At 35.1% G+C, this 12504-nt stretch overlaps 2 protein-coding genes across 3 annotated transcripts; one reads left to right on the top strand and one right to left on the bottom strand.

The window, feature by feature from the left end:
- Window positions 1-2492: 2492 nt before the first annotated feature.
- On the top strand, window positions 2493-3848 carry LOC123205261 (exopolygalacturonase-like). Its single transcript, XM_044622181.1, has 3 exons — window positions 2493-2621; window positions 2705-3004; window positions 3099-3848. Exons 1-3 carry the CDS (start codon window positions 2493-2495, stop codon window positions 3846-3848), a joined length of 1179 nt encoding a protein of 392 aa, XP_044478116.1.
- A 988-nt stretch (window positions 3849-4836) lies between these two features.
- Window positions 4837-11214, bottom strand: LOC123205262 (pentatricopeptide repeat-containing protein At3g18110, chloroplastic-like). Of its 2 annotated transcripts, none has more exons than XM_044622183.1 (5): window positions 7497-11214; window positions 7175-7375; window positions 6908-6998; window positions 5505-6259; window positions 4837-5357 (listed from the first exon to the last, which is right to left on the bottom strand). In XM_044622183.1, exons 1-4 carry the CDS (start codon window positions 11078-11080, stop codon window positions 5717-5719), a joined length of 4419 nt encoding a protein of 1472 aa, XP_044478118.1. In that variant the 5' UTR covers window positions 11081-11214; the 3' UTR covers window positions 4837-5357; window positions 5505-5716. The 2 variants fall into 2 exon arrangements, with proteins under 2 accessions (XP_044478118.1, XP_044478117.1); XM_044622182.1 differs by having other exon boundaries at window positions 4837-5354.
- Window positions 11215-12504: the final 1290 nt, after the last annotated feature.

Genomic DNA, 12504 nt, shown 5'->3' with positions numbered 1-12504 from the left:
AAACAATCAATCAAAATATAATTTTTTACACCGAACAATTAAAATAAGTATAATAAAAACAAGCACTGCAATTTAATATGGAAACCTCTTCGATGTAAAGAGTAATATAATAGTACACAATTTTTAGCCTACAAATAGGTAGGCAACCCTCTAAAGTAACAAAACACAACAATAACACAACGACAAAAAATAAAGAATATTATAGCAAAACTTGTAAGTCTATATATCATGTTATAGACATAAAAACCATATCTCCACTGTCCACAATATAATACCAAATGTGCCTAAAATGTTATTAAATTTTGATAACAATCCAACGGTGGACAAAATAAAATAAGATGTTTTTTCTAAGAACTATATAAAATAAATTACAATATACAATCAACCATGTTTCAATACAGATAACAAGTTATTTGAGAAACAAAACACGATATTCACCGTTCATAATAAATAAAAATGAGTCTTCTACTACCAATCCAAAAATTAGAGCAACCAATAGTGAAATTTGGAGAACATGAAAATCTCTCATAGATGTGCACTGAAAATTAAAGCATAGTGTTTTTTCTCTTATTCTCTTTTTTTTTTTAACTTTTGTGCTCTTTTTTATATGTTGTTTTGTTATGTTGAACTTCATTTTGCCCTAATTCATGAAGATAATAGGTTGGGCTTTTCACACAAAACAAATTTGGGTTTTTTAACATAAGAAGAGATCCAAAAGCCCAACAAAAGTATGACCTAACATGATGTACATCAGTATGTCATTAGATAAAGAAATTAAAGCATATGATTTTTTATGAAAACAAATAAGAATATATGGAACACAGAGAAATTTTTCATATATCAGCAACAAACGTATTAAAAAGAAGGCTATGGGACTTATTCTTATTCAAAGTTTACTCTTTGCCCAAGTTCTTAGATATTAACTTTCAAACACTCGTTTATTAATTTTTGCTATTATCATCATTTAACAAAAATATTTAAAAAAACTTAAAATTTATCGTGTTTTCCCATAGGTTTAAAAACAAAAAATTTTACCTCATCCAAAGTTTTTCCATTTCCCCCCTACATTTGAAAAATGACTATTTCCTGTTAAGGTTTTCTAGTCACCACTATCAACGACGAAGACCGTATTCTCTTTCCATCCCCAACCATCACCGACCATCTTTGTCGAAGGCCATCATCGAGACAAAGGCAATTTTGTCTTCGTTTTCAACAAATATAGTCAGTGATAGTTGGGGATGGATTGGGATGGAGAGAGAAGTCGAGAGGGAGAAAGAATGCGGTTTTCATTGTCTCTGACAATCAACAGTGGTAACTAAAAAAACCTAAGGAAAATGGTCATTTTTCAAACCTAAGGGGAAACGGAAAAGGTTTAGGTGGGGTGTAATTGTTAGATTTTTAAATCTAGAGAGGAAATGTGATAAATTTTTTGTTTTTTAAATATTTTTGCTAAATAATAATTTTACCTCTAATAGTAATAGCAAAATTAACAGCTGGATAGATATTTGAGTTTTTGAAAGTTAATAGGTAGAAATTTGGGTGGATAAGTCTGTGGCCTAAAAAGAATATTGAAATCAATATCCAAAGCCCACTTCGTTTAGCGGGACCCTGCGTGCATATGTGTCATTCCTTATAGATGAACTGCTCACCAATTCAAAGATTTGATTCATTGTAATGAATCCCATATTTTGATTTCTAGTAAGTCCTTATAGGCCTTCTTGTTTCAGTTAGAATCTATGATATATTAAGAACCCCATGCAGAAATTTTTAAACGAAAGATCAGAGACTAAACATGTATAATTTTTCAAAAATGTACATTTTGGCAATCAAACTTACTTTCATGAAGAGATTTATGGTGTTATTTCTTCTTTTGAGATTGCCTTATTTTACTTGGTCTTTTATATATGAAAAATTTGTTTTTGTTGTTTGATATTATAATAAAACTATGTGCATACATTTTTTAGTATATAATTACATATACAGATAATATGATATCATATAATTAATTAATTTTGAGTTAAGAATAAAATAATACTTAATTAAATAATGACATATTACACATATACCCAATTTAACTGATTATACGCAACCATAATATACTACAAATTTAAACAAGCCATATAAATTCTAGCCATAGCCTTGAATGAGAAAGTGTTTGTTCCAACTAGACAATGTTGTAATTAACATCTATCAATCGTTATGCATCAATCCTCTCATAGCTCACATTATTTCTCAACTTCCATACCCTATTTGTTCTTCGGTCTAGATTGAAAAAAATAAAACAAAGTTAACTGAAAATGGTAAATAATATAAAATTATGTTACAACGTACTACCAATAAAAAATTAGCTGAATATTTTGTTAGAGATTATTGTCACAAGCTCCTTCATTACAGTATAAAATGGCTCACAGAAAAGTAAGATTTCATATTAATTACATTTAAGAATTCATCCATAAGAGTTTAGTAGAAAAAAAAAGGAGTGTAAAATAATTATGATGAAAGACATGGCGAAATTCGTAGTGGCAAAGTTTGTCTTGGTATTGTTTGTGTCCACAACTAGAGCTTTATCGGTTTTTGACGTGACAAAAGAAGGTGCAAAGATTGGAGCTGATATCAACCAGGTAACCACAGGTTTATTGCAATCCAAAATATGTATGGATAAGAATTAATCAATTCATTGAAATGTTGTTTACAATTGTCTCAGGCTTTAATCAGTTCATGGAACAAGGCATGTGCGTCAACTATTCCAAGCAAAGTGTTTATTCCAAAAGGGATATTCTTGTTAAGTCCCATGACTTTCGAGGGTCCATGCAAGGCTGCTATTGAGGTTGAGGTTCAAGGCACCCTTAAAGCCCTAACTAATAGCAAAGTGACGAAGGATGGCAGTTGGGTCACTTTCCAACGTATCGAACACTTTACATTGTCAGGTGGTGGAACTTTTGATGGCCAAGGAGCCTCGGCTTGGGGTAATTGTGGCAATAATTTTTGCCAACAACTTCCCATTGTAAGCTTTAAACCAATCATATCTAGCATTCATATCTATTTACAAGTATGGTATATATATTACTCTAACAAAACTTGTTTTCTTTGTTGGATAGAACATAAGGTTCGACTTCATCATCAATGGGTTTGTCCATAATATAAGATCCTTGAACAGCAAACAATTTCATGTTAATATCCTGGGTTGCAACAACTTAACATTTCAACGCTTTTACATTATTGCACCAGCCGATAGCCACAACACTGATGGAATCCATATCGGGAGATCTAGTGGAATTAAGATAATAGATTCCCACATCAGAACAGGTGATGATTGTGTCTCCATTGGCGATGGAAGCAAAAATGTATCAATCACCAATGTTAAATGCGGACCTGGTCATGGTATCAGTATAGGAAGCTTAGGAAAGTTTGAGAAAGAAGAACCAGTGTTTGGAATCACTGTCAAGAATTGCACTTTAACTAACACTGACAATGGTGTTAGAATAAAAACTTGGCCGGCTTCTACTGTTAACTCCGCATCTATGATTCATTTCGAGGACATTAACATGGTTAATGTCAGCAATCCTATCCTCATAGATCAAGTATACTGTCCATGGAATCAATGCAATGCACAGGTTCCTTCACGTGTTAAGCTCAGTAATATCAGCTTCAAGAGAATTCGAGGCACTTCTGCAACTCCTGTTGCTATGAAGCTTGTTTGTAGCAGTGGTATGCCATGTCAAGGTGTGGAGGTTGCTGATATTCAACTTAAATACATTGGAAAAGAGCCAGCAATATCTGAATGTGAAAATGTCAAACCCATGATTTCTGGTGTCATGAACCCGCCTGCATGCAGAAGCAAAGCCTAATTTCTGGATCATATTATTGACAATTCTTCAACTCTTACGCAAGGCCAGATGAAACTGTGTATTCAATCATTTGCATATGAATAAAATTAATTTTTATTACTTTTGTTACTACTTATAAGGTATATTGGATTTGAGTTAAGTCACGTTCGAAAATACTCTAACTCAAGTTTAAGTCAAATCCATAATGGTTAATTCAAACTCAATTTTATATAATTAAAGAAATTGTCGAAGAGTTACCAACGAGATAAATAATATTATAATCATAATTAATTGTGTCATCGATAAGATGAATGGTATTGTCGAAATGGATTCAAACTAAACTATTAAATTAAAACTCCAACTTAAATTCGAATTGAAATGAGACAAGATCAAGCCCTACTGACGTTTGCTTCTAAAAACACTTTTTTATTTGCATTTTTGAATCCATTGTTATAAATTTATTTTTATCTACAAATCAGGGAGCATATAAACAAAAAAAAAAAAAATTTGTAACAGCACAATGTTAGATTAGAAAATTTACTCCTTAATCATAGTACTATCAATAAAACAATTTATTTGTTTTTTTTTTTTCATTCTTAGTTAAAATGTATTATAAATAAATATAAAATTATTAATATAACATTATAATTTAATATTCTGGTCTATTACCAAGATTTAGTTTAATTTATTATCAAAATATTGTCTACTTTAAACAAACAATTCATTATTGTTTAGTTTCTTGTCTTAGACTTATATGTCTAATATCTCCCTTATATTTATCACGATTAGATTTTCTTATGTCTCATTCCTCATGAGACTTAATATCTTCACTAAAATTTGTCTCACTATTGTTTAAGAAAATAAGCAGAATGACTATAATATGATTTGTGACAAATCAACTTTTTTTGGTTTGTGGCGTATAACTTATCAATCAAAAAGAGTCCTGGTTCCTAGTTCTTATTTCTTTATCCCATGAAATATATATAGTTTACCTATGATTCATGTATCATCTGGTTAAAAATCAAATTTAATCTTAAATCAAGGTAACAAGCTCTTATTTTGTACGCAGAAGGAAGGCTCAAATCTCATAATCACTCAGACTAGTAACATTCTGGGGCTTAAAATTCATTCCCTCCTGTAACATGCACATTCCCTAATGTACAACTAGGCTTGAGTTCACAATCTCACCTTTCCGGTGTTTACAGTTACACTGCCGGAGATACTGCCAACTTTTAACACAGCTTGATGACGAAAACTATCACTTTCTGGGGATATCGTTACAGCTGAGCAAGAATCAAAGCTAGTGCCCTGACAGATAATAACTCCATGGCAAAATGCCATGGTGCTTTGAGAAGCCCCTCTGGTGGTTGATGTTGTACAACCGTGGCATGCACAGACTTCTTCTCGCACTGCTTTCTTCCATGTTAATATGACAGAAGATATGGTCATAGAAACCATGTGATATTCTGCTGAGTCCTCATGAAAGATGAGAAAAATGCTTGTTCAGAATTTCAGCAGTGATCATTCCTGCTACAAAAAAAGAACATTATTTATATTTTTGTGCTTCCTGGAAAGAAGAATAATATGCCACAGAACAAAATGATGTTCTAAACTATAACTGAAAATGTAAATTGTTAAATAAAATTAGGAAACTTGAAGAAATGAAAATCAACTTACAATAGATTTTCTGTGATCTTGGCTGAGTGGCAACAAATGAGTCAATGTCATGCAGCTATCCCAAAACTATATTTGATGAAGAGAAAGAAATGTCGGCAGCCACTTCAACAGATGTATAGGGACTGATATGCAGATCCTCAGCCATGCAGGAGGCAGAAGGAATAAGTTAAAGGTCAAGCCATTCTTCTTTGGTCAATTAGCTTGCACATATTTCAACTAGCCTTTCCTCGCTTTGATGTAAAGCTTCGTCGAACAAATTTTCTCATTCTAATATTCTTCTTTTGCTTTATCCTTCTGTCCTGAGCATTGTTCTTCATCTTTTCCAACTTTTCTTGACGCCTTTCAATATCAATTCTAATAGCCCTGTCCCTTATGTGATCTGGCAACAAAGCTAACCTTGCAAATTTCTTTGGTCTCACAATCCCAAGTCTCTCAGTTATGTCCTTGAAAGCAGGTACAAGGCCACGCCTTATGAAACACCCATCAATCAGCTGCATTGAGTTTGATTCAGGGAGAGATGTAGCATCTTTCAACTCAAGGTCTAAGCAAAATGGGGAGTCCTTTAACCACATTCTGAGGGAGTGGGCTTTAGCTACAAGGAGTCCACTTCTGGTTTTACAAGGAAGAAAAGGGGATCCCATTTCCCAAAGGCAAGCCTTTAATGTACTGTCAAGCGAAACCATGTTATATTCTGCCGTTCCCGTTATCAGAACAACTGATTTTGGAGACTCTGGATAGCCCTGCAAGGATGCATCCTGCAAAAGAAGGTTAGAACATGTGTTAAGACACAGCTATCATAAATAGAAAGCCCTGGTGAATGGATAATGACACTAAGAATTCATACAGCAGACACCTACAACTAATCTAAAAGATTAATGGATGATACTTATGTCATAGCAACATCTGGAGATAAGCAGTCCCAACCAATCCTAATGCTGTCTTTAATTACTAATCAGTACAACAAAAATTCTTTCTTATACATCTATATGCTTACATTTGTCATCAATGAAGTGAAAAATCACATAAAGGAAGAAATTAGATTGTTTGCCACAATGCAGAAGTTCCAATAGACAAAGGTGAACTTTGTTGCAACTCAGTAGCCCAGATTTTGATTAATGGGAGAATTTGAAGTCATTATTTTGAAACTACTATATCAGCTAAAGAAAAATTTTTTAAATTCAACAACTACTCCATTTTCATATGTCCCATGAATGGGGCACCAACTTTGAGCTTGTTGGAGATGTCTTAAAGTAGTGGGACAACAATGTGTTGATAGTAACAACCAAAAGTCACAGCAACATAACCACTGGAAGAACTACTACCACAATTTTATTGAAATTTCAAATTTTGATTTTTCATCCATATAGTACTAATCACGAAAAAAGTTAAGAAAGGGAACATGCCTGCATATGATCAAGCCATAAAGTAAGACCAACAAGAGCTGAACCACCTGACAACTTTCTAAAATCAGCCCCCCAATCCTTGTCAGCTACCCTGCAAGAGAAAAAATTAAAGACATAAACAACAATAAGACTACTATGTATCAGTATACTAATGAACCTAAAAGCTTAAAACTATAAGTTATATTTAGAACTTTTCTATAATCCAACAGTAGCCCAATGTTGAAACTCAATAGACAAATGATACCAATAACGTAAAAATAAACCAACCTGAAGACATCATGGTGATAAATGCTTTTCTTGATTGCCAATTGGAAAACCCATGAAGCAGTGGCTCGGAGCTCAAATGCCCACAACAGATCCACCAAAGCATTGACAAAGTTAAAGGCTGCATTGTCCTCCACAGGTTGTAGTGTTTCTAGACAATGATCTACCTCGCCAACTAGTGATTCAACTTTTTCTGTCAGAAGCCTACAAACCAAAATCACACAAAAAAAATTTCATTGACAGGAAATAAAGAGAAGAGGGGGAAAAAAAAATTAGGTTCTATCTTGTAGACGATGACCTCAACCTGACAGTAACTAAGAAGTACCTCAAAGGAAGATCAAACCCAGCATCTTGGATTGCATTTAGGAGGATAATGGCTTCACTTAAGCATTGAGACAAACTTGCAGCCCTGATGAAGCATGTCCATATTCTGTGGTCTGGCTCAATACCCTCTTTCTTCATCTCCACAAGCTTTTGAATTCCAACATTATAATCTCCATTTCTAAAATAAGCATCAATAACTGAACTATAAGGTAGAGTGCTAAGATTCAAACTACCTTCTTTTAAGTTAATCAAAACTTTTTCAGCTTCTTGGGGCTGTCCAGAACTTCCATAAGAGACCATAAGTAAATGCATTGTCGCAGTTGTAGGTTCAACTCCAGCCTCTTTCATTAGGCTTAATAGCTTTTCAGATTTGGAATGATTTCCAGAATTTCTATATATTTTCATCATTGTGTGGTAAAAGGAGCGATCTAGTTTATGCCCTTGAGATCTCAATTCGTTGAAAAGTTCCTCAGCTTGTTCCAGCAGTTGTTGCTTACCACATGCTGAAATCAGGCTTTTGTAGGTGTCCAATTTAGGCTCTAAACCCTCCTTTTTCATTTCATGCATCAGTGATAATCCCTCTTCTGGTCTACAGTTCCTGCAGTACATTATAATTAAGGTATTGAAAGTATCCTCATCTGGTTGGAGTCCAGCTTCTTGAATCTGCTGGTAAACACGAATCGTATTTTTAAAATCCTCAATTCCTGTGTACAACTTGAGCAGAGAATTCCATACTGAAAGATCAGGTGTAAATCCTGCTTCTTTCATCTCAAAAACCATGGCCTCAACATCTCTCACCTGTTTCCCCTTGCACAACAACGCAATCATAACCCTGTAAAGATGCATGCTAGGAAAATAACCGGCAGCCTTCATTCCATGATATATTTTTTTCACCTCAAATATGTTTCCTGCTCGTGCAAATGCATCCAGCATCAAAAGAATGGAACTTTTGCTAATCTTAAAATCCATATCTTGCAACTCCTGGATCACCACATAAAGCTCATTCAATCTACCATCAACGATCAACGCTTGCAAGAGACCATTAACTGAATCTACAGTTGGAGAAGGGCCATCTCTCATCATCATGTTAAAAACAGCCCGAGCTCGCTCATAGCAGCCACTTGCAGCATAAGCTTGTATTAAAGCATTCCAGACCTTTCTATCAATAGTTTCATATCTTTGTCTAAGACTCCCCACCAAGCCTTCCGCCTTTTGCCACAGCTTCAAGCTCCCATATGCCTCAATTATATCAACATAAATAGAAAAATCATAAAAAAGAATGCCTCTCTTTTCTGCATGATCAATAAAAGAATGTGCTGTCTCTGGGAAGCCCATCTTACAATAAACAAGCACCATACTTCGGTAGAGAGATTCAGATGGTTCAACACTATAGAAACTCATGTCAGAAAAAACCTGAGAAGCTTCAGCAAAGTGTTCATTTTCAGTGCAGCAATGAATCAAGGACTCATACATTGTTTTACTCTTACTAAACAAACCAGATCCCCAAGTGTTACAGTACTTCTCCAAAGCAGCATCCAATTGCTGAGACTTGCAAAGCATACTGATCAGAGCTTCAGTCACAAAAGAAGTGGATTCTAAAGTGTGTTTGCTCAGGAATTCAAGTAATTCAGCAGCTTCTGAGTACCTGCCAGACAAGCTGTATGAACTCAAAATAGATAACAAATTTTCATGGTCAAGTTCACACCCGCTACCTATTGCAAATCTCAGCATCTCAGCAGCATGGTCAAAGCATTCACCCTTGACAAGAATGGATGAAATAGTTTGTGGGTTCATACCACATAGTTCTTTCATATCCCCAACCACCTCCTCAATATCTTCCACTTTGCTTTCTCTCCGAAGAACTCGAAGCATGATCTCATAAAGTTCATGATCTGGAATGAAACCATCACAAATCATATCTCGATACAACACCATGGCCTTCTCCGTCTCATTAAACCTCAGAAAGATATCCAACATGACTGAATATGCTAGAAGATCAGGTCTAATGCCAGATCTAAGCATACAACCATATGTCTCTTCAGCCTCCAAACGCTTCCCTGCCTTAGCATACCCACAAATCAAAGCACTATAAGTTCTTAAAGTGGGTTTGACTCCTGAGTCCAACATCTCTGACATCACATTAGCTGCCTCTGAAATCTTATTAGCTTTGCCAAGTGAATCAATCAATACAGTATAAGTGACAACATCAGGAATTCGGCCGGACAATTTCATGTCCCTGTAAAGCTGCAATGCTATTTCATTCTGGCCCTGCTTCCCATACATGTGGATAATTGTATTATATGTCATCTCATCCTTACCAAAGCCCATTTTCACCATTTCTTCAGATATGCCCTTCACCTTCTCCACATTGCCATCTCTTGCAAAAGCATACAACAAAGAATTATATGTCACAGCATCAGGGAGAAACCCTTTGGATTGCAATTCATTGAAGAGCTCCTGTGCTTTACCAGACAGTCCACATCTTCCATAAACCGAAATCATTGTGTTGTAAGTCCATAAATCAGGTTGACAGTTATTTGCCTCCAAATCACCATAAACCTTCATAGCCTCCTCCAAATTTGACTCACGTGAACAAGCACTAATAAGAGTATTATACGTGATTATATCTGGTCTAATCCCTGACTTCCTCACCTCATTCAAAAGATCAATCCCCAAATTAGGCACCATAGAACCTGACTTCAACCGTGCATTTACCAAAGTATTAAAACTCACAAGGTCTGGCTCACAGCCTCCCTTGCGCATCAGATCAAGCAATTCCGTTACCTTATTAAACCTACCATTGCGCGCATACACACCCATCATAGCATTATACACTTGGACAGTATTCTCAACCGCATGCTCAGCCCGCATAAATATCTCCACAGCTAAACTTTCCTGATTAGCCTTCCCTAAAATCGCCAATATTGTAGTAAGCATCCGAGCATTAGGCGAATACCAATGCCTCAAATTAAGCCATTCATAAACCTCCAATGCACGCTGCCAACTCTTCTCTCCAACACATTTCACCACAAAACAATAATCAGTAGGTGTCATCTGCACCAACCGCTCATCCAACACATCAGCAACAAACTGATCACCTCCCAACCCCAAAATCCTATCAGTCAAAAACTTGACCCTGTCCCTCCAATCTTTAGCTCTCTTCAAAGCCAATTTACTCATTTTCTTAACCTTAGTCTTACTAACTCTCCCCAAAGTTTCAATCTTTTCGTCACTCACCTCCACCACATCACCAAAGTCTCCAACCTGGGACTCCCTTTCAGCCTCAGGAGAAAAACCCACCTGGGGAGCGACATGGGTGAAGTGGGTTTGAGGTGTAGGGTATAGTTCATTGAGCTTGAGGTGGGGCCATCTGATTGAAGGTGAAGCTCTGCTATAACTAAATTTTTGTGCTTTACCGTTATCATCAGTATCATTTGCTTCTTGTTCAATAGTATCACTAGTAGTAGTTGTTGTAGAAGATGAAGTACAAGAACAGGTATAATGGGTCGAGAAAGAAGGGTTTTTGCATACCTTAGAAGGTGAAGGGTATTGTGAAAGTGCTAGAACTCCGCTACATGACGCCATGGCTTTCGGTACGCTGGTTTCAGTAGAGGCGAAGATGAAATGCAAGATATTTCTTCTTGTCTTGTATCTCCTTTGGCGGGTAGTTCTGCAAACTGTTGGGTACAAAATTTTATCAAACAGCACCCATTTTCTGAATTGACGGCAACATTAGTCCCCATACGAGTGGGCCAACTGGCTATCCGTGAGCTAAAATGGGGATTTTGATATTGATTTTTTGCCCAAGTACCCTTACCCAATGTTTTTAAATCTTGATCAAGCATTGATATGGTTAAACAGTTGGCTTGGGTCCTAACAAATGATTGGCATACATTATTTTTGTACTGAAACGGATACTAGTCCGGTCTAAGGGTTATATTGGGCTTTAAATAGTATAATTAATGAAAGATTAAATAAATATTAAAATAATATTTAATTAAATAGAATTATATTTTAATGATACGTGATACATATTTTTTTTAAATAGACTCAATTTAAGTAAAGTGTTATTATGTATTCTCTTATAATAAGATATTAATATTGTTTACACGATAGTTAAACTAGATTACTCCTTCAATTGAAAAACTTTGGCATTTGATGATGGTGTTATGACTCATTCCTTTGCAATTGGTTGGATGCTAAACATAATTTTGACTTGGAAATTTGATGCATTACCCTACAATTGTGAGCATGTCAATATAATCAATATAATGATTTGATCAAATTGATTTGACGATTAAAAACATTAACATCTGATCATGGTGGAATGATGTATTCCCTTACTGCTAAACATAAATGTGATACAATAATATAATGCATTATTGTGTAATTATTGGGATGCTAATGAATCTAATCTGAAAATTTGATTAAATTGACCTACAGTTAGATTCAAGCCAAGACAAGCTCGAGTTTGTCTCGGTTTACATAGAGTTGAGCTCAAGTTCAAATTCAAACTAGTCGAGCTCACGAAAGCTAGGTTTGAATTCGATTTGAATTTGATTCGATTCATTTTTTGTTATTAAAACATCGTTGTTTTAATACATATAGATCAAAACAACATCATTTTATATCAAAATTTTTAATTAAAAATTTAACGAATAATTCAAGTTCAAACTCAAACTCATATAAAATTGACTTATTTCTAATTCATTTGAATTAAATCCGAATTCTAATAGATTTAATTCGAATCTAACCGTAGATTGGCGTTTGTGTTGGTGGTGGTATTAAGATGGTGCACCCTCTTGTAATTGTTGGGATGTTTATATTGACCAAAATGACCCAACTCGTGAAAAACGTCAACCCCAATGGGTGTTGGCAGATTGACCCAACAATTGAAAAATATAGACCCAACCCGATTGGTCCATTTTGATACACTGCTTTTATGAGATTTTATATTGAGTTTGTAATAAATTTTAGGCCAAAGGTCCTGCTCCCACCCATGTTTCAGT

The sequence above is a fragment of the Mangifera indica genome, unplaced genomic scaffold, assembly GCF_011075055.1.
Source record: "Mangifera indica cultivar Alphonso unplaced genomic scaffold, CATAS_Mindica_2.1 Un_0002, whole genome shotgun sequence".
Lineage (NCBI taxonomy): Eukaryota > Viridiplantae > Streptophyta > Magnoliopsida > Sapindales > Anacardiaceae > Mangifera > Mangifera indica.
The sequence above is the reverse complement of the archived record's forward strand: the minus strand, read 5'-3'. Positions and strand labels throughout refer to the sequence as shown.

Excerpts from the sequence above, each read along its gene's own strand:
- LOC123205261 (XM_044622181.1), top strand. The coding sequence starts at position 2,493 with ATGATGAAAGACATGGCGAAATTCGTAGTGGCAAAGTTTGTCTTGGTA. Across the intron at positions 2,622-2,704 it reads TTGGAGCTGATATCAACCAG|GCTTTAATCAGTTCATGGAA; the intron begins GTAACCACAGGT and ends CAATTGTCTCAG. Across the intron at positions 3,005-3,098 it reads TTTGCCAACAACTTCCCATT|AACATAAGGTTCGACTTCAT; the intron begins GTAAGCTTTAAA and ends TTTGTTGGATAG.
- LOC123205262 (XM_044622183.1), bottom strand. The coding sequence starts at position 11,080 with ATGGCGTCATGTAGCGGAGTTCTAGCACTTTCACAATACCCTTCACCT. Across the intron at positions 7,376-7,496 it reads GGGTTTGATCTTCCTTTGAG|GCTTCTGACAGAAAAAGTTG; the intron begins GTACTTCTTAGT and ends TTTGGTTTGTAG. Across the intron at positions 6,260-6,907 it reads TATGGCTTGATCATATGCAG|GATGCATCCTTGCAGGGCTA; the intron begins GCATGTTCCCTT and ends CTTCTTTTGCAG.